The 21,761-nt window shown below is 41.5% G+C and overlaps 1 protein-coding gene across 3 annotated transcripts in view; it reads left to right on the top strand.

Annotated features, from left to right (window-relative positions):
• The window catches only part of PUDP (pseudouridine 5'-phosphatase), a 79,770-nt gene that overhangs the window by 36,281 nt on the left and 21,728 nt on the right, over positions 1 to 21,761 (top strand). For all 3 annotated transcript variants that reach the window (XM_084505928.1, XM_084505929.1, XM_084505930.1), the window contains one exon: positions 1,806 to 2,035. In XM_084505928.1, coding sequence (XP_084362054.1) covers positions 1,806 to 2,035 — 230 coding nt within the window. The remainder of the gene's footprint in view (positions 1 to 1,805; positions 2,036 to 21,761) is intronic.

Below are 21,761 nucleotides of genomic sequence, written 5' to 3'. Positions count from 1 at the left end.
GGAGGGGTAGAGGATGGTCTGAAGAAGCGTAGCAGGTGGGTCCTTCTGTGGTGGATGGATCTTGATACCTTACATGGTAGTAAGTAAGTTAGAAGTTAGTGAGTTCACAAGAACTTCCATTGTACTTCTTCAGAGACATTGCGTTTTTGATTTGTTGTTTTTGATGTAACTGAAGTCTTCATTTGAAAGTGCTTTGTAGCTGTAGGTGAATTTAGCAACAAAGTATGTGCCAGTGGAAGCTGCTTCTGTATCTTTCAATCAGTTCCCCACCTGTGGTTGTTGGTTTTTTTTTTGAGAAAAAAAGGCAAAAGGAAGATACTAAAAAAGATATTATCTTCCTAATAAAGAATTATTAGGAATTAACACAGTAATCATATTAGTAATTCAATGTGGTGGTAACTGTCTAGAGCTATATTGGTGGTAATTGACTCAAACAAAAAATGGATTTTGTTGATGTATAGTTTTTCAAAATAAATAATAAACACTGAATGAAAATATTTTTCTACTGCTGCTGTCTTCATCTTGCTAAGTTATGCAAGCTATTCTTCCATATGCAATTTATTTTTTTTCTGCACAGCTGATTTTCCTATTGTATATTTAATTTTTTCTAATCTATTTTGCTGTTTGCACATATTCAAGAAATCATTTTAAAGACATTTTTGAAGTGCATTTTCCGAGTAATATATATCTTTGCTGTCTGAAGGTGTTAAGGACAGCTGCATTCTAGCTCCCTTTTAGCTAGGACAGTCAAAAAGAGAAAGTAAACATGCACACAGACATATTTACACACTGGAATCATGAGAAGAGCTGAGGGAATATAAGAGAAAGAAATGACGCTGAAGAAATGACCTTTCAGCAACAGTGCTTTTCTGTAGCTGGCTACCTCCAATAGAAGTGTAGAGTAAACATGTACTGACAGATGAGCTGAAGCTGTGGGACTGAAGAAAATTAGTTATCTGAAGAGAGGTAACCTGCATTCAGAATGCTGCTGTGAAGAAACATTGAAACCTTTGCACAAGAAACTCAAAACTTGCACTGAATAATGAAGCATGTTTTCTTCTTACATAGGCTGCCATGTTTCCACTTTTCCCTACATTAACCTTCACTAGAAGATTGGATCAGATTGAAGTTTCTACCTATTATGTTCAAGGTGTTCATTACTCTGGGTTCACAGCATCAATAGATAAAGCTCTGGTATTAACAACTGTGATTGACAACTCCTCTATTCTGCCCAGTTACTTTCTCTAGTAATTGCTAAAGAGAAACTGAGCACTCTTAGGGGCTGGTTTAAGCCAGTTGGTTACCTGCTTCAGAAATTAAAGACTGTACCAGTCAGTGAGAAGAGCATATTTTTTGACCTTGATCCATCTATCTATCTATGTATTTTTGTTTGTTTTCTAGGAGCATAACTCCAGGTGTATGTGTGAAAAGGAACTGTTTTCCTGTGTTTTTCTTCCACTTACAGAGAATTTGAAATAATGAACATAATAATGTTGAGGACCTTACTGAACGAGATTGGGAAGGGTATACAATGATATTCAAGTAATCTTTGGCGTATTTTGAGAAAAACATTGTGATAACAGAATAAATATATACCTTGAGGAATATTCTATGATCTTTGCATGGAGCAAGAACATTTCATACATAACAAGAATTCTCTTTGACACTTAAATGATCAAAGTAAAATATTATATTCAGTATGACAACATTGTTGAAGTATTGCCAAATGTGTTGTAATTAAGAAAAAATATTAATACGAATACCTATGGATATGCATATATACATATAATGTATTTGTCTTGCAGGGGTTGATAAGCTGATCCGGCATTTACACAAGCACAACATACCCATAGCTGTTGCCACTAGCTCAGCTGAAGTGACATTTCAGATGAAAACAGCCAGACACAAAGACTTCTTCGGTCTTTTTCATCATATTGTGTTGGGAGATGACCCTGAGGTGAAGAGTGGCAAACCACAGCCTGATGGATTTCTAGTTTGTGCAAAGAGATTTCACCCTCCTGCAGCTCCAGAGAAGGTAAGGAGGGGAGGGAATAAATGAACTGAAAAGTTAGGGGTATACTGTCCAGGCTACGTTTCGGTTTTTATTTATTGATTGATTGACTATGATAAATGTTTAGGTTAAGATTTAATACAAACATTTGAAAAGTCAGCAACCTCTTTTTTTTTTCCCCGATGTTTATATTGTTTAAGCTAGAGGTTGTTGGAAAGTGTTATTATTCCCTTTCAGTGTATATAAAGTTTGTAATGCAGATTGCTCTGATTTACTGCATGATACTGTGTAGTAATAGGAAACTTTAATGATTTTTCTCTCTCTGCATAAATCTGCAAGCATAACTTCACTACTCAAAGTTCAGAAACAGTTATTTAAAGATAGATCAGTTTGCTTTTCATACTTCTGCAGCTGATTTACCTTTTAAATATCTGAACATTAAAGATACTTCTTTGTAAAGAGGGTATATATTTTTCTAAGCCATCTCTTTCCTCTTGCATTCTAAATCTTTGAGATTGTATTTCTTTCTTTTCTTTTTTTTTTTTCTGATTTAAAACAGATCAGTTTGAGCAATCTTTCTCAAGTAGTAGAGATGTGTAGATTCTCACTCATATATAACTTTCCAGACTTGATTTTGAAATAGAAATCTGTAGGGAGAATATCTGAAAGATAAATTGGTAGTCAGTTAAAGTGATGTGTTCACTTATATTTCAAACCAAATTGCCATTCTTCTTAAAATATTTTTTTTCACTTCTTGTCTATCCTGATGAAACATAAATTCTGAAGTTTAGGAGTTTCATTACTGCAGAAAAATGTATTAGATACTAATTTTTAAGAAACAGCTTTAAGTGGGATAGACTGTGATTACTGATTTCTCAGTAGGGTTGTTGAGAAGAAATGTGTACACAAATATATATGGAACAATTAGCTAAGATTCCTCAGCCTTTCATGCTTTAAATTCTCATCCGGAGCCCAAATAGTATTTTTGCTGTCTGGGAATTGGTGAAATATGTTGCAGTGAATGTAGCATACTATGAACAGTGTTAACCATCTTTTTTTTTTTTTTTTTTTTTTTTCTCTTGCACATCCTCTCGTCATTCTGTGTATGTGTATCAACTTCACTTGAAAAAGTTACCCCCAATATACTTGACCATATTCATGCAGATGACTGCTGTGTGGATATGTTAGGTTTTTGTGTGTGTAGGCCTTGTATGGTATATTCTAAATGCTGCAGAACTCTGCAGATTCTGAGTAGTAAGGCTGTAAATCTACAACAGAGTCCAGTAGTTATGTATTTAGAATATATTAATGCTTACCTGAGAGCAAATATTGGGAAGCAATAGCCCAGGATTTTGGAGAAAGTGAGAGGTGAGTTAAAAACACGTAGCAAAGTTTTGTTACACTGTTTTTGTAGTTCTCTCTTGCTCCATCTTGAAACCGCAGGTTAATGTTGCTTTCATAGAAAATTATTCTTGCTTCTTTAACTGTATGTCCAGAGCATATAAGATCAAGTTATGCTCCTGTAATGCTGTGTGGCATCTCTTTTTGTGAAACAGGATGACAAAGGTGCTTATTGCATACATTTCAGTTGGTTGGAGGTGTTGGTGTAAGATGTTCTATAATTCTGAAAGCAAAAGAGCAAAAGGTATTGAGAATTGATATAAAGACAGGACATATTTGGTCACACATTTGGTGTCATATCTGAAGGACGGGGAAGGAAATGTAATGTCAATGTTGGTAGTGACAAACGTTATATATAGAATCATAAAAATATCCTAAGTTGAAAGGGACCCAAAAGGGTCATTGCATCCAACTCATAGCTCCACACAGGAGCACCCAAAAATGAGACCATCTGTCTGAGAGTGTTGACCAAATGCTTCTTGAACTCTAGCAGGCTTGGTGCTGTGACCAAGGCTCTTGGGGAGCCTGTCCCAGTGCCTGACCACCCTCTGGGTGCAGAACCTTTTCCTAACAACCAGCCTGACCCTCCCCTGTCCCAGCTCCATGCTGTTCCCTCGGGTCCTGTCGCTGACCCCAGAGAGCAGAGCTCAGTGCCTGCCTCATGAGGGAGCTGCAGGCTGCTATGAGGCCTCCCCTCAGCCTCCTCTGCTCTGGGCTGAACAAACCAATGGACCTCAGCTGCTCCTCATATGTCTTGTCCTCTTCACCATCTTTGTTACCCTCCTTTGGAAGCTCTTTAATAGTTTTATGTCCTTTTTATACCGTGGAACCCAAAACTGCACACAGTACTCTAAGTAAAGGTGTACCAGCAGGGTGGGATAATCCCTGCCCTTGACTGGCTAGCAGTGCTGTTGTGTGTGTTGCATCCCAGGCAATAGTTGGCCTATTTGGCTTCCAGGGCACACTGCTGGCTCACGTTCAACTTGCCACCAACCAGAACCCCCCGATCCCTTTCTACAGGGCTGCTTGCCCTGCTAGCCTTTTGTCCCTCTGTCTGTATAGCCAGGGTTACCCCATCCCAGGTACAAAATCCATCCCTTGCTTTTGTTAAACTTTATATTGTTGTGTATTTATATTTTTGTGTATTGTATATTATATTGCCAGGACCTCTAATTTGTCATGATTTCTCTGCCCTTGATGGAGTCAACAGCTCCTCCCAGTTTAGTCATCTGCACATGTGAGGAGCCCAATATCTAGAGGGACAGCTTTCCCAATGCTCCTAGTTCATGTTTCTATTTCAGAAAGGTCACAATATGATTGTAATTTTAAGAGATAAAATCATGAAAACAAAAAACAAAACAATATAAAAAAATTAAAATACCCACCCCACATGCAAACAAGGTTGGAGATCATTTAATATGTACCTGCAGAGAACTTCCAGTTAACTTCCCACTAAAACAATCTAGTACACCCAAAAACTGTTCAGTGAAACACATCACATACCCACTGAGGACTATCAGGAGACATACTTCAAAACTGCTATAATAATCCAAGCCAAAAATACGACATAGCTCTAGAAGACCAAATCCAGAACTTAGCCGTAGTGATATATCAGCCTCAGACAGCCTTCTATAAGGAGGCAGTTCTAAAATCAGATAAAAATGCACATGATGGCTTCTTTAGTATAACTGAAGGGAAGTAGAAGTTGTCCATCTGGGAATTTCTTAAATGTTGGCTTTTTTTTTTTTTTCACTCTTTAATTAACTAGGGATTTAATAAGCATAATGGTGACAACAGAAATTTCAAACAAGATACATACTGCAAATTCAGCCTAAGCCTTACTGTCTTTTGATACATGAAGTTTTATATGAACTTACAACACTATTAATACATATGACACATAGTCATATGAATTATTAATTAAATCTGTCAGGTAATCAGAATATGATCTGCAGTTGAATACTACAGTTTTTGTCTTTTACTAAATTAAGGTGTTTTTTTTTTAATTTTAATATATGCCAAATTCTGCTTTAAAATACACAATTGAAACTTGTGTCCAAACCAGATGGAGCTGTACATATGTAACCTGAGAAACAATTTGTGTTTGAATATTTTAGATATTTCAGTCCACAGTGTTCCAAACATTGTTTTCCTTTTCATATATTTTATTTAGACTATTACCTACACACACACACACACAAAAAGAAAAGTGTTTTTATCATCATTATTTCCCACCTTTATATGAACATAATTTGGATAACAAATTATTTCAAATTCTCTTAGAATTAATTATTTACTATTTTGCTATGGTTCAGATTTTTACAAAGGGAATCCCTTTTAAAGGAACCTTTAGAATGTGCTGCAAAAGCAGAGTTTCATTGATGACAGTGCTTTGAAACTTGGTAAATTTAGCTATACAGTTCACCAGCTTGATCTGAAAAAAAGTAAGAAAACAAAAGTGTTTTTGATAAATGATGTTTTTTGTTCCAGTTTGAATTAAAGAACTTAAATTACTTTAAAACATGCTTTTGGAATTTATAAATATTAGAATATTCTTCTTTGTTTTTAATGAGCATCCTTTAAGAAACAAGTTTTAAAAACCTTTCTATTGCCATGTATGTATACTTAAAATATACCAACTATCAGTTTTCAATGCTATCTTGAGGAAATTTTGTTTCATGACAATAAATTTTATGCTACTGAATAAAAATGGCTCTAGAGCTCAAACTTCAGACATTCTCATGCAAACATGTAAACATACTTTCAATATATTCATGTCATTAAAAGCACATGAATTAATTATTTATGTGCTTCAAGATGTGGAGGGTTAAGGCCTTTCTTTCCAATACTTTGGTTGTTTTGCATATACTTTTTCTGTAAAATAAAAGATCTCTTTAGTGGTGCAGTTAAAAACAAATACCATTTGTATCCTTCCATTAAAAAGAAGAGAACGTTGGAGTAAGATAAGTGGACATAACTCTTTTATGAAGACTCAGCCTGTTCTATTTAAAAAATTCCAAATGATTTAAACTTTTGTATTAATTTAAAACACTGTATTTCTTTGCGGTCTATTCCATTTCTAATTAATTAATTGATCCCACAGTTATGAATAATCTCTGTACCAAATCTAGTGAGAGATCATTAAAAATTAAATGGCATTAGAAATTATGAGTCTCAGTGGACTCTGTCGTAGAAAAAAAAAGTTCAAAGAGAATTTTTTTCCTACAAAAGATGTGTTGAGAAAGTAATGGAAATTCAGAACATTGAGAACATGTTGCAATATTAGTCTATATTGTACAAGGAAAACAAAGGGTTAGAAGACGGATAAGGCACTTAATGTGACCACCACTAGTGTGAGCTTGTGTAAAAAGTAGGTGTAAAAAAAAAAACAAAATTTTATTTCTTATCCCTTCATCAGTGAAGTCAACATGGCTTCACTAAGGGCAGACTGTGCCTGATAAATCTGGTAGCCTTCTACAACGGGATTACAGCATTGGTGGATAGGGGAAGTGCAGCTGACATCATCTGCCTGGACTTGTGCAAAGCATTTGACACTGTCCCCAATGATAAAAGCTATATATAAACTATATAATCTCTGTGGATGAGAGTGGACCACTCTGTGGGTAAGCAGTTGTCTGGATAGTTACACTCAAAGAATTGCAGTCAATGGCTCAATGTCCAGGTGGAGATCATTAACGAGTGGTGTTCTTCAAGGCTTGGTATTGGGACTGGTGCTATTTAACATCTTTGTTGGTGACATAACACTGGGATTGAGTATGCCCTCAGCAAGTTTGCCAGTGACACCAAGCTGTGTGGGGTGGTTGACATGCTGGAGGGATGGGATGCTATCAAGAGGTATCTGGAGAGGTGGGCCTGTGCAAACTCCATGATTTTCAGCAAGGCCAAGTGCAAGGTCCTGCACCTGGACTGGGACGATCCCAAGCACAAATATGAACTGTGTAGAGAATGGATGGAGCAAATGGACTTGGTGTTGGTTGATGAGAAGCTCAATGTGATGAGCCAGCAATGTGCACTTGCAGCCCAGAAAGCCAACCATATCCTGGGCTGCACCAAAAGAAGTGTGGCCAGCAGGTCGAGGGAGTTGATTCCCGTCCTCTGCTCTGCTCTTGTGAGACTGCACCTGGAGTGTTGAATTTCGCTCTGGGGCCCCCAGCACGAAAAGGACACGGACATATTAGAATGAGTTCAGAGGAGGCCACAAAGGTGATCAGAGGGCTGGAGCACTCTACACTCTCTCCTACAAAGACAGGCTGAGAGAGCTGGGGTTGTTCACCCTGGATAAGAGAAGGCTCCAGAGAGACCTCATTGTGCCCTTTCAGTACTTAAAGTGGGCCTACAAGAAAGCTAGAAAGGGACTCTTTGTCAGGGAGTATAGTAACAGGACAAGGGGTAATGGCTTTAAACTACAAGAAGGTAGATTTAGATTAGATATTTGGAAGGATTTTTTTTTTTACAACTGGGGGTTATGAGGCACTGGAACAGATTGCCCAGAGAAGCTATGGGTGCTCCGTCCCTGGAAGTGTTTAAGGCCAGATTGGATGGGGCTTTGAGCAATCCGATCTAGTGGGATGTGTCCCTGCCTGTGGCAGGGGGTTGGAATTAGATGGTCTTCAAAGTCCCTTCCAACCCTAACCATTCTGTGATTTTTTTTTTTTTTTAAGTATTATTATTTAAATGTTTCTCCTTTGTTTTTCCATTAACTTCACCCCGTATACGTATTTCAGTCATTACGGTTTTCAGATAACTAGTTATTTTATTAGTGGTGTTTTTGTTGTTTCTTATGTATAGCTGGAGATTGAATTTATTAAGAGAACTCTAAATAAGGCACAGAAATTACAAAGGCACAAACAGTCATTCTGAATGGTGTATTGAACTGTAAATTGGGATACCTGCTGTTGAAGTCATGTAATTTAGTCATCATAATCTGCCCCTTTTCCATTTTTTAAATAAATTGACATGTACTTTTTTTTTGAATGTTTACAATTTGCAAATAAGACATTTTATTTTAGAAGTAACAAAAGCTTTAAATGCAAAAATGCATAGACATTTTTCAACGTAGTTCAAATGTGCATGAATTGTTGTCTCTTTAACCTTGGCTCTAGTCTTTTCTTTGAATAGGCCTACATTACCAGTTTTTCCTCATCTGAAACACTTTCACACACTTTAAACTATTGTGACATACCCGTTCTCTGCTGTCTTGTCTCCTTGGACAGTTTTTACCAGCTACTTTAGCATATTGCTAGGTATGTGCTTTTTCTAGTTATAGGACCTGTGATTATAATGGTCATGGTACACCCGATTTTCAAAGCATTAGGCTGGAGTCAGTGGCACAAATGAAGTGGCATTTGTAGTAGATGACCATTGTTCAATGTGTGTTGTGTGCTGTACAGAAGCAAATGCTGCTTGTGCCAGTGGCCACTTGTGGAGTAAGAGAGGAGAATGAGGGAGGAGAATGTTGTTCCACTACTCATTCCACTACCCTCTCAAGCTGCTGGTATATTTCTGAGTAGAAGGAAGAATTTGGGCCTTTTCTTCTGAAGCCATTTAACTTTCTTGTCTGTACTGATGTAATTACCACTCATTATTGAATTCAGATGAAGGCGTTAATGAGTTAGAGCCTATGTCATCTGATTTGTTGATTCTCATTCCTGCATAGCCAGGCAGTTAGAATACCCTTGTTGAAGGTACGGGGCAGCTAGATTCTAACCTTATGGGTATGTGAGCCCTGGTTAGTGAGCCTACCAGGGGAGGTGCCCCACTAGACCTTCTCTTCACAAACAGAGAAGGACTGGTGGGAGATGTGGTGGTTGGAAAATGTCTTGGGCAGAGTGACCATGAAATGGTAGAGTTCTCCATTCTTGGAGAAGCCAGGAAGAGGACTAGTAAAACTGCTGTCTTAGACTTCCGGAGGGCCAACTTTGAACTGTTCAGGACACTGGTTGGTAGAGTCCCTTGGGAGGTGGTTCTGAAATGCAGAGGAGTCCAGAAAGGCTGGGCACTCTTCAAGAAGGAAATCTTAATAGCACAGGAGTGGTCTGTCCCCACGTGCCCAAAGACGAGCCGGCAGGGAAGAAGACCGGCCTGGCTGAACAGAGAATTGTGGCTTGAGCTTAGAAGAAAAAAGAGGGTTTATGATCTTTGGAAAAGAGGGCGGGCCACTCAGGAGGACAATAAGGATGTTATGAGGCAGTGCAGGGACAAAATTAGAAAGGCCAAAGCTCATCTGGAGCTCAATCTGGCTACTGCCGTCAAAGACAACAAAAAATGTTTTTACTAATACGTCAGTGCAAAATGGAGGACTAAGGAGAATCTCCATCCTTTACTGGATGTGGGGGGGAACTTAGTTACAAAAGATGAGGAAAAGGCGGAGGTGCTTAATGCCTCCTTTGCCTCAGTCTTTAGCAGCAAAACCAGTTGCTCTCTGGATACCCAGTATCCTGAGCTGGTGGAAGGGGATGGGGAGCAGAATGTGGCCCTCACTATCCATGAGGAAATGGTTGACAACCTGCTATGGTACCTGGATGTACGCAAGTCGATGGGGCCAGATGGGATCCACCTGAGGATACTGAGAGAACTGGCAGAGGAGCTGGCCAAGCCGCTTTCCATCATTTATCAGTAGTCCTAGCTATCAGGGGAGGTCCCAGTAGGCTGGTGGCTAGCAAACGTGACGCCCATCTACAAGAAGGGCCAGAGGGTAGACCCGGGGAACTATAGGCCTGTCAGTTTGACCTCAGTGCCAGGGAAGCTCACGGAGCAGATTATCTTGAGTGTCATCACGCGGCACTTACCGGGCAACCAGGCCCAGTCAGCAAGGGTTTATGAAAGGCAGGTCCTGCTTGACGAACCTGATTTCCTTCTATGACAAAGTGACACTCTTGGTGGATGAGGGAAAGGCTGTGGACGTGGTCTACCTTGACTTCTGTAAGGCTTTTGACACCGTTTCCCACAGCATTCTCCTCAAGAAACTGACTGCTCTTGGCTTGGACTGGCATATGCTTCGTTGGGTTAAAAACTGGCTGGATAGCCATGCCCAAAGAGTCGTGGTGAATGGAGTCAAGTCCAGTTGGAGGCCGGTCACTAGTGGTGTTCCCCAGGGCTCGGTGCTGGGGCCGGTCCTCTTTAATATCTTCATCGATGGTCTGGACGAGGGCATTGAGTGCACCCTCAGTAAGTTCGCAGATGACACCAAGTTAGGTGCGTGTGTCGATCTGCTTGAGGGTAGGAAAGCTCTGCAGGAGGATCTGGATAGGCTGCACCGATGGGCTGAGGTCAACTGCATGAAGTTCAACAAGGCCAAGTGCCGGGTCCTGCACCTGGGGCGCAATAACCCCAAGCAGAGCTACAGGCTGGGAGATGAGTGGTTGGAAAGCTGCCTGGTGGAGAAGGACCTGGAAGTATTGGTGGATAGTTGGCTGAATATGAGCCAGCAGGTGGCCAAGAAGGCCAACAGCATCCTGTCTTGCATAAGCAGTGTGGCCAGCAGTTCTAGGGAAGTGATCGTCCCCCTGTACTCGGCTCTGGTGAGGCCGCACCTCGAGTACTGTGTTCAGTTTTGGGCCCCTCGCTACAAGAAGGACATGGAGGTGCTCGAGCAAGTCCAGAGAAGGGCGACGAAGCTGGTGAGGGGCCTGGAGAACAAGTCCTATGAGGAGCGGCTGAGGGAGCTGGGCTTGTTTGGCCTGGAGAAAAGGAGGCTCAGGGGCAACCTTATCACTTATCACTTTAATGTACTTTAAGTACATTAAAGGAGTCTGTAGCAAGGTGGGGGTTGGTCTGTTCTCCCACATCCCTGCCAGGATGAGGGGGAATGGGCTTAAGTTGCACCAGGTGTGTTTTAGGTTCGATGTTAGGAAGAACTTCTTTACTGAGAGGGTTGTTAGGCATTGGAATGGGCTGCCCAGGGAAGTGGTGGAGTCACCATCCCTGGAAGTCTTTAAAAGATGTTTAGATGTTGAACTTAGCGATATGGTTTAGTGGAGGACTCGTTAGCGTTAGGTCAGAGGTTGGACTCAATGATCTTGAGGTCTTTTCCAACCTAGGTGATTCTGTGATTCTGTGATTCTGTATTTCTAGTGTGCATGTTTACTTGGTGTGCTTTTTCACAGATTATTTCCTTGCAGTTTTCTCTGAGTGCTCCTTTGGAGTCTCTTACATGCAAGGTTTTGGTCTCTCAGTATCCCCCTTATCCTTTCATCCTGTGCTGTATAGTGGCCAAACTCCATGTGAAGCAGAATAAACCCTCCCTTGGAAGGTGTATTGTGTGGTGGGGATGGCACCCCCGGACAATGGTGGGTCTACTGGGTAACTGTTTCAATGCTGTAAATCCACCAACCTCTGCATGAGAGCTTGGAAACGCTGTTCCTGTGTTGACATTGTGTGCTCAGGTTTACAGCCAAAGTGGAGTTCACTCCCTTGACAATTTAAGATTATGTATGACAGATTTTACTGTTAGTTTATGTAGGGTGACCGGGAGATGGATGAAGTATGTCATTGTATTTGTGTATCCAAATTAGTTTAGTTGTTCCATTCAGACATACCCTTAAGTGATGACAGTAAATGAAAACTGAAAGGGTATATCAGTTGACTTGAGATCCAGATATTTTCACTTGTCTGCCTTCTAACCAAGATGAGGTGCCAAACACATTAGGAGTCTCCCTTTCTAACTTTATAGTTCTTTTGAGAAACACGTCTAAAATTGCATCATCTGAGCAGCCAGTGTCTGTTTCACAGGAACTAAACATCTCTTCCAGTTAATCTTTTGCAAAGCATAATTTGAAAAGTTGTTCCAGGTCTCACTCCTAGAACATGAAGAAAAATTGGCTCCATAGACAATTTAGTATCAACCTGGGACTAAAGGTTTCTTCTGAAGCAGACCAGAGGAGAGGGTTGCCCTTATCTTGTCCACAGTATAGAATATTTCCTCAAAAAAAATGGGAAAAACAGCCTTTTGAACACTGCTGAAATTGATGAGTTCAGTCTTCCAGTTCATAGGTTTCCCTGGGAACTGTCCTAGTTACCACAGCATACACCAGCTGTTGTTTTCTCAGGAAAGTTCTTGACTAAAACTTTTTCCTTAATTCATAAAGATTTTACTTTTCTTGCTCTGCAGTGGGTCTGAAGACATTTCTAGACTGCGTTTGAGCAAGGTGTGATTCCAGTACTTAGGATGCATTGCTGACATAGCTCGTGAATTCCTGCTATTATGGGGCAGTGCAAAATAATAAATAGGATGACGTTAATTTTTTTGTTTATTTTTTTCCCTGTTGAAAAAGCTGTTCTTTTCAGACACTCTAGAAATTCAAATGAATGAATTATGAATAAATAATACATATGAGAATATCTCCTAGCACTCTAAAAAGCAAATGTGTATAATACTTGGTGGCCAGAACTAGAAGTGTACAGGCACAAAATCACCTTTTAACTTTAGCCAGGCTATTGCATGTTTCTTAGCTTAGCTATGAATTTTGTAGTGTGAACTCAGCCTACAAGGTAGCACTGAATATCAGTGAGTGAGATACAAGAGAAGTTACTGGATGTTAGTAAAGTTTGATTAGTAGAAATGATACGTATGTAACAACTTCTTCATCATGAAGTCCTGAATCTTCCCTTAAAAACATTAAAGAAAGATTCTGCATTAAAACTTGCTCCTTATTCTATTTATCATAGGCTCTAGGCATATGTGTAATTCACTATTTTTCCTATAATCTTTTAGAAACATGTAATTCTCCCATTCTCAGGAAGATCCACTGAAGTCATCTCTGTTTTCTCATATCACAGAATTTTCTAGGTTGGAAGAGACCTCAAGGTCATCGAGTCCAACCTCCAACCTAACGCTAACAGCCCTCCACTAAACCAATCCCTAAGCTCTACATCTAAACGTCTTTTGAAGACTTCCAGGGATGGTGACTCCACCACTTCCCTGGGCAGCCTGTTCCAGTGCCTCACAACCCTTTCAGTGAAGAAGTTCTTCCTAACATCTAACCTAAAACTCCCCTGGCTCAACTTAAGCCCATTCCCCCTCGTCCTGTCACCAGGCACGTGGGAGAACAGGCCAACCCCCACCTCGCTACAGCCTCCCTTGAGGTACCTAAAAAGAGCGATAAGGTCGCCCCTGAGCCTCCTCTTCTCCAGGCTGAACAAGCCCAGCTCCCTCAGCCGCTCCTCGTAGGACTTGTTCTCCAGGCCCCTCACCAGCTTCGTCGCCCTTCTCTGCACCCGCTCAATCACCTCGATGTCCTTCTTGTAGCGAGGGGCCCAAAACTGAACACAGTACTTGAGGTGCGGCCTCACCAGAGCTGAGTACAGGGGGACGATCACCTCCCTAGCCCTGCTGGTCACGCTGTTCCTGATACAAGCCAGGATGCCGTTGGCCTTCTTGGCCACCTGAGCACACTGCTGGCTCATATTCAGCCAACTATCCACCATCACTCCCAGGTCCTTCTCTGCCTGGCAGCTTTCCAACCATTCCTCTCCCAGCCTGTAGCTCTGCTTGGGGTTATTGCGCCCCAGGTGCAGGACCCGGCACTTGGCCTTGTTAAACTTCATGCAGTTGACCTCAGCCCATCGGTGCAGCCTACCCAGACCCTCCTGCAGAGCTTTCCTACCCTCAAGCAGATCGACACACGCACCTAACTTGGTGTCATCTGCGAACTTACTGAGGGTGCACATATATTCACAAACTCCCTGGTCCTGCTGGCTACACTGTTCCTGACACAAGCCAGAATGCCACTGGCCTTCTTGGCCACCTGGGCACACTGCCGGCTCATGTTCAGGCGAGCATCAACCAATACCTTCAGATCCTTTTCCTCTGCACAGCTTTCCAGCTAATCTGCCCCAAGCCTTTAGTGTTGCATGGGGTTATTGTGACCAAAGTGCAGGACCTGTCACTTAGCCATGTTGAACCTCATCCCATTGGTCTCTGCCCATCAATCCAACCTGTTCTGGTCCCTCTGCAGGGTCTTCCTACCCTCGGGCAGATCAACGCTTCCCACCAACTCAGTGTCGTCTGCAAGCTTACTGAGGGTGCACTCAATTCCCTCATCCAAATAATCAATGAAGGTATTAAAGAGGATGTTTCCCAGGGGTCAGTGTTGTTCCCCAACACCAACCCCGAGGGAACACCACTGGTGACAGGTCACCAGCTGGATTTCACTCCATTCACCACTACTTTCTGGGCCCAGCCATCCAGCCAATTTTTTCATCCAGCAAAGAGTGTACCTGTCCAAGCCATGGACTGCCAGCTTCTCCAGGAGAATACTGTGGGAGACTGTCAAAGGCCTTGCTGAAGTCTAGGTAGACTACATCAACAGGCTTTCCCTCATCCACCAGGTGGATCACCTGGTCGTAGAAGGAGATGTGGTTGGTCAGGCAGGACTTGTCTTTCATGCTGACTGGGCCTCATCCTCTGGCTGTCCTTCATATGCTGTGTGATTGCATTCAAGATGGACCTGTTCCATCACCTTTCCTGGCACCAAGGTCAGGCTGACAGGCCTATAGTTCCTCAGGTCCTCCTTACAGCCCTTCTTATTGATGGGCATCACATTAGCAAGTCTCAAGTCATCTGGGACCTCTCCAGATGACCATGACTGCTGATAGATGATGGAAAGTGGCCCAGCAATCACATCTGGCAACTCCTGCAGCACTCTCGGGTGGATTGCATCTGGCCCCATGGACTTGTGACAGTCCAGGCAGAGCAACAGGTCTTTAACTGTTTCCACCTGAACTGGAAACACTTGGGTCATACAGCAAGTTTAGCAAAAGTTTAGTCCTGAAACTTTTTTTTTTTTTTTTTTCTCCCAATCCTTCACACTCTTTTCTTCTTGTAAATTTTGTTAATATCTCCCTGGTGGGGTGGACATTAATTCTAAAACTGGTGTCTGTTAATCAAAAAAGGCAATAAACAAACAAAAGGCAGTAAACAAACAAAAGAACAATTTCAGTCTTATCTCTGTTAAAAAAAAAAAAATAAATGCTTATCTTGTCTACAAATTATAGTGTCAAAAGGAAGGCAACTTAAATAGGTATTGAATAGTGTAGGTTTTTCTGTATTACAATCTCCGTCTTTTAAGCTTTTAGTAGTATTCCAACTTGGGGTGCAAAGATCACAGCAGTCTAATGGAATGTACTTTTCATGCAGTATGGTACTATTCAGTCTATTGTCTGAATCCTTCACCTTCCTTAGCTTCTAAATAGTCTAAGCATTTAGCCCTTATTTGCCTCTCCGAGGCTAGAAGATGAAGTCTGTGATTACGAACCTCATCTTACAGCTCCATAAGTGTAATGGAAGTGGCTATACAAAGAACGCTAGATATTTCACCGCACCTAACAATGCAGGACTTCTGAAGATCTGTTGTATACACACACCTTTTCCCTAAGTCTATAATAGGTCTTTATTTTATATTTACAAGACAATTAAAGGAAGGAGACACTTTTGAAGCTATTTTTTCTTGTTGTTTGTTTGTGTTAATTATCATGCTCTCGGTTCATGCAGTTAATTTTTTTCCTCCCTCTGCTCCTGAGGCGTGTGTGGTTGTATATGCATGCGTGCCTACCTCCCCCCCCCTCCCCTTCCCCAAGCTGGCAGTCTTCATTATATATTTGTGGAAGAAAAATGAGATGTTGCATGGCTTGAAAGTAATTTAGCTCTTAAGTGTTCCAGACATTGCCCTTGTTACTGCACTGCATGTTTATTTATGGATGTATTTGTCTTATGGAGATGAAAAAAGTCATTGAAATTCCATACAAAAAATAACCTGGTCAAGGTTTACTTTCTCTTAATGTGTCTGACTGGAAGAAGAAAGAAAGATTATAATTGGTTCTTAGTCTTTGGGGTACCCTACTTGGGGGGTGGGGATGCAGGAATATTTTTTTTCCTTGCATTTGTCTCGATAATGTATCAAGTAGCTGCTAAGGGACTTGATGAAATGTGATGCAGAATAATAAATTATGTTCTGCAGCCTTCTTTGCTTCTACGTGAGGTGAGTGTGTAAGCACAAAGAGACTGGTACACCTCCAAATCCTAAAAGCATTATGTTCAGATTAGCAGGTCACTGAAGATGCATTACTAATTGTTTTAGGGAACTCATTATGGGTATTATCACACATTAATTATGCATGGTAAGAAGTAAAAAAAAAAAAAAAAAAAAAAAAAAAAGCGGGGGGAAATCCTTCTTTTATGGTAAATTGCTCACTGAGTTATCTTTTCTTTCTTTCAAGACCTTGAGCATTTATTTTCTGGAGATGCCAAAAAGAGCAGTCATTGAATAACTGGATTTTAATTAACAAGAATTTTCACAAAAATGTTTTTTAATGTCTCTTGCATTATAGTAAGCATGAATAAATCCTCTTTGAAAAAGATCTAGTGCACTGATCCTCTTTGTGTCCCAGGTTACCTTTGTAATCATCCCAGAGCTTGTTGTAACAATGCTTTTTCACAGTTTTGGAACAAAGAATGAAGACTGAAACAAGGAATTGCATTGTTAGCAGTATTTTTCGGTTGCTTCTTGGAGAATTATTATCATGGGGAGACCTCTGGAAACCTTTGAAACACTAAGGTCTAACCCTGTGTTGTTTTAATGCACTATGGCAGGGGGAGGGTTCATTTATTTGCTTCTTAAATTTTTTGTTTAAGTTACTTTCTTGCTCTTTGTAGAGATGTAGTTCAGAGAGATGGTATTTTTGGCAGGATTTTGCTTATTCTGTTCTGTGGTAAAATGTCTGTTTTTTTGGCATGGTTTCAGAAAACCTACATACAGGACCATCAATTAACACTGACAAATTATTTATAGTCTAAATAGGGCAAAGCATTTGCTCAGGCTGATGGCTCTATCACAAAATAAGTGCACTTAGAAGATGATTACAGAGTGTACTCCACAAAGCAATGTTTGGGATTTTATTATTATTATTGTGATATATTATTATTATTATTGCGATTTCTTCCTTGTAGCACATGGAAGAGCTGAAGAAGTGACAGGTTCATCAGCTAAAAGAGCATGTTTAACACTTCCATTCCAGCATCTCTTTATCTTAGAGTAACAGCATGATTCAAAGCCCAAATAGAAATGGTCCAAGCAGACCTGAAGTAGTTCTGATTTAAAGTAGCAAACAATTCCAAGTAGCAATAGAAATTCTGTCCTCACATTCTGCAAAGGATAACTTTTCTTTATTGTCAAAACAGTGCTAAACGTTGAAATTGTACTTCCTGCTCAGATTCAGACTCCATTGTATTCTGTACCATCTCTGATGACAGATAATACCAGAGGCTTAATAATAATCCCCTCTTAGGTAGAGAAGGTTAATTAAATTCCATTATTCCCATAGCAAGTAACTTAAGGCTGTTTTAAAAGGAGGAAAAAAAAAAAGTTTTTTAATAACCATTTCACAGTAATTGTTTATTTTCTTGATACTGGTGACTACCTGAGACAATGAATTCTGTAAATCTTTTGCATATGTTCTGTTTTGAATTCCTCACCTTTTAACTTCCTTGAATGTAAGCTTTTTATGTTAGAGCTAGAAAGATAAGAACTGGTTGATCTGCCACAGTATTATAAGTACTTGTCACATTCCTCTTTATTTCTTGTTCCCCAAGTGAAAACACTTTACAGTTTGTTCAGGCTTTCACCATCCAAATGGGTTACATTTGTTTCCTTATGTTTGTATGTTTGTGATCGTGTTTTTTCTTCCCCATAAGCATTTTGATTGCATTTCTTCTGCAGACCCTTCCTATCAAAAGAATTTTAATACGGAATAATGCCTGTGGCCTAGAATACATAGAGAATTCCAGATGAGATACCACTATATGTGGTGTCAGCAGTGTGCCCAGGTGGCCAAGAAGTCCAACATCATTATGGCTTGTATCAATAATAGTGTAGCCAGCAGGACTAGGGAGGAAGTCACCCCCCTGTACTCTGCTCTGGTGAGAATGCACCTCAAGTACTGTGCCCAGTTTTGGGCCCTTCACAACCAGAAGGACATCGAGGCCCTGGAACCTGTCCAGAGAAGGGCTATGAAGCTGGTGAAGGGTCTGGAACACAAGTCATATGAGGAGTGGCTGAGGGCACTCAGGTTGCTTGGTCTGGAGGAGGCTCAGGGGAGACCTTATTGCTTTCTTCAACTACCTGAAAGGAAGGTTTGGGGAGCTGGTGATCAGCCTCTTCTCACAGGTAGCTGGTGATAGGACTAGTGCAAATGGTCTCAAGTTGCACTAGAGGAGGTTCAGATTGGAAATTAGGAGACATTTCTTCTCTACTTTAAGAGTAGTCAGACATTGAAACAGGCTGCCCAGGAAGGTGGTGAAGTCACCATCCATGGGGTTGTTAAAGGAAAGACTGGACATAGTGCTTAGGGACATGGTTTAGTGGGTGGGTGATATTGCTGGTAGGGTGATGGTTGGACCAGATGACTTTGCAGGTCTTTTCCAACCTTAACAATTCTGATTCTATATATGTATATGAATATGTACACTATCACCAATATTATTTACTTTTCCTTTTTTTGTAGTATCTTGTATACTTATCATCATGCACTGATGTTTCATTGAACTGTCTACAGTGATGTCCAATACATGTTCAAGATGTGCATGTGATTTATTTGTTTCCAGCTAACGTGTATTACTTAGATTTCTTGACCATTTTATTTCATTTGCCATTTGCCTGCCCATTAGAGCACCATGTCACTCTTAAGTTTCTTACAGACATTTCTCATCCTAGCTAACCTACATAATCTTGTCATCATCATATTTTACTAACTATGCAGGCATGGCTTACTAGTTCATAATTCCTCAGGTAACACTAGAATTCTTTTAAAATATCAGAATCACAGAATTTCTAGGTTGGAAGAGACCACAAGATCATCGAGTCCAACCTCTGACCTAACGCTAGCAGTCCCCACTAAACCATATCCCTAAGATCAACATCTAAACGTCTTTTGAAGACTTCCAGGGATGGTGACTCCACCACTTCCCTGGGCAGCCTGTTCCAGTGCCTCACAACCCTTTCAGTGAAGAAGTTCTTCCTAACATCTAACCTAAGACTCCCCTGGCTCAACTTAAGCCCATTCCCCCTCGTCCTGTCACCAGGCACGTGAGAGAACAGGCCAACCCCCACCTCGCTACAGCCTCCCTTGAGGTACCTAAAAAGAGCGATAAGGTCGCCCCTGAGCCTCCTCTTCTCCAGGCTGAACAAGCCCAGCTCCCTCAGCCGCTCCTCGTAGGACTTGTTCTCCAGGCCCCTCACCAGCTTCGTCGCCCTTCTCTGCACCCGCTCAATCACCTCGATGTCCTTCTTGTAGCGAGGGGCCCAAAACTGAACACAGTACTCGAGGTGCGGCCTCACCAGAGCTGAGTACAGGGGGACGATCACCTCCCTAGCCCTGCTGGTCACACTGCTTCTGATACAAGCCAGGATGCCGTTGGCCTTCTTGGCCACCTGAGCACACTGCTGGCTCATATTCAGCCGACTATGCACCATCACTCCCAGGTCCTTCTCTGCCTGGCAGCTCTCCAACCACTCATCTCCCAGCCTGTAGCTCTGCTTGGGGTTATTGCGCCCCAGGTGCAGGACCCGGCACTTGGCCTTGTTAAACTTCATGCAGTTGACCTCAGCCCATCGGTGCAGCCTATCCAGACCCTCCTGCAGAGCTTTCCTACCCTCAAGCAGATCGACACACGCACCTAACTTGGTGTCATCTGCAAACTTACTGAGGGTGCACTCGATGCCCTCGTCCAGATCATCGGTGAAGATATTAAAGAGGACCAGCCCCAGCACCGAGCCCTGGTGGACGCCACTAGTGACAGGCCTCCAACTGGACTTGGCTCCATTCACCACGACTCTTTGGACCCGGCTATCCAGCCAGTTTTTAACCCAACGAAGCGTGCGCCAGTCCAAGCCAAGAGCAGTCAGTCTCTTGAGGAGTATGCTGTGGGAGACGGTGTCAAAAGCCTTGCTGAAGTCAAGGTAGACCACATCCACAGCCTTTCCCTCATCCACCCAGCGCGTCACTTTGTCATAGAAGGAGATCAGGTTTGTCAAGCAGGACCTGCCTTTCATAAACCCATGCTGACTGGGCCTGATCGCCTGCTTGCCCTGCAAGTGCTGCGTGATGACTCTCAGGAGGATCTGCTCCATGAGCTTCCCTGGCACTGAGGTCAAACTGACAAGCCTGTAGTTTCCCGGGTCTGCCCTCCGGCCCTTCTTGTAAATGTGCGTCACGTTTGCTAGCCACCAGTCAACTGGGACCTCCCCTGATAGCCAGGACTGCTGATAAATGATGGACAGTGGCTTGGCCAGCTCCTCTGCCAGTTCTCTCAGTACCCTTGGGTGGATCCCATCCGGCCCCATCGACTTGTGCACATCTAAGTGCCGTAGCAGGTCACCAACCAGTTCTTCATGGATAGTGAGGGCCACATCCTGCTCCCCATCCCCTTCCACCAGCTCAGGGTACTGAGTATCCAGAGAACAACCGGTATTGCCGCTAAAGACTGAGGCAAAGAAGGCATTGAGCACCTCCGCCTTTTAAGTTTCCCCCCGCATCCAGTAAAGGCTGGAGATTCTCCTTAGTCCTCCTTTTTGTGTTGATGTATTTATAGAAACGTTTTTTGTTATCTTTAACGGCAGTAGCCAGATTGAGCTCCAGATGAGCTTTGGCCTTTCTGATTTTGTCCCTGCACAGCCTCGCTACATCCTTAAAGTCCTCCCTAGTAAATGCCTACAGTTACTTTCTATAATAGTAGCATTTTGTAAGAATTGGTTTTTTTTTATATATTAGTAACTTCATTACTTGATAGTTAAGTTGCTTCGGAGCATCAGAGTCTTGCTGACTAGCAGATGAGATTTCATCCATTACTGAAAATGTTGTAATTTACAGAAAATGTTTTCCTCTGTTAGGAAATTGTCCTTTTTCTCCTGAATAGATAGTCTGGTCAAAATAGTCCATTCAGTTTCTGTCCCTAGAATGTATTACTGCATTCTGCAACTTCAGACTGAAGAGCAGAAGCAAGAGATTTCAACCTGTTGTCCTGAGCTTCAGAGTTCTTACAGACTCAAAATATTACCAATTCAAAAAAAGATGCCATGGGCAAAAAGTGTAATAGTACGTAACATATCTTATTGCTTTGCACTTTCAATAATGCAGTTTTCCCAGGAGAAGGCCAATAGAACCTTTTATTTGACAAAGAATGATTGTGTATTTTAGGTAGAATGCATTTACAGCTTTAAAACTAGCTATGATACATGTATATCCTTTGAAGACTGCATTCAGTTGTGAATTTTTAATTTTTCAGTCAAAATTTTTTCATTGAGAAGGTATGTCTTCTCTTAAGCTTCAGCAAAAG

Source organism: Aythya ferina, assembly GCF_964211825.1.
Source record: "Aythya ferina genome assembly, chromosome: 1".
Classification (NCBI taxonomy): Eukaryota; Metazoa; Chordata; class Aves; order Anseriformes; family Anatidae; genus Aythya; species Aythya ferina.
This window is presented reverse-complemented; position numbering and strand designations above follow the sequence as displayed.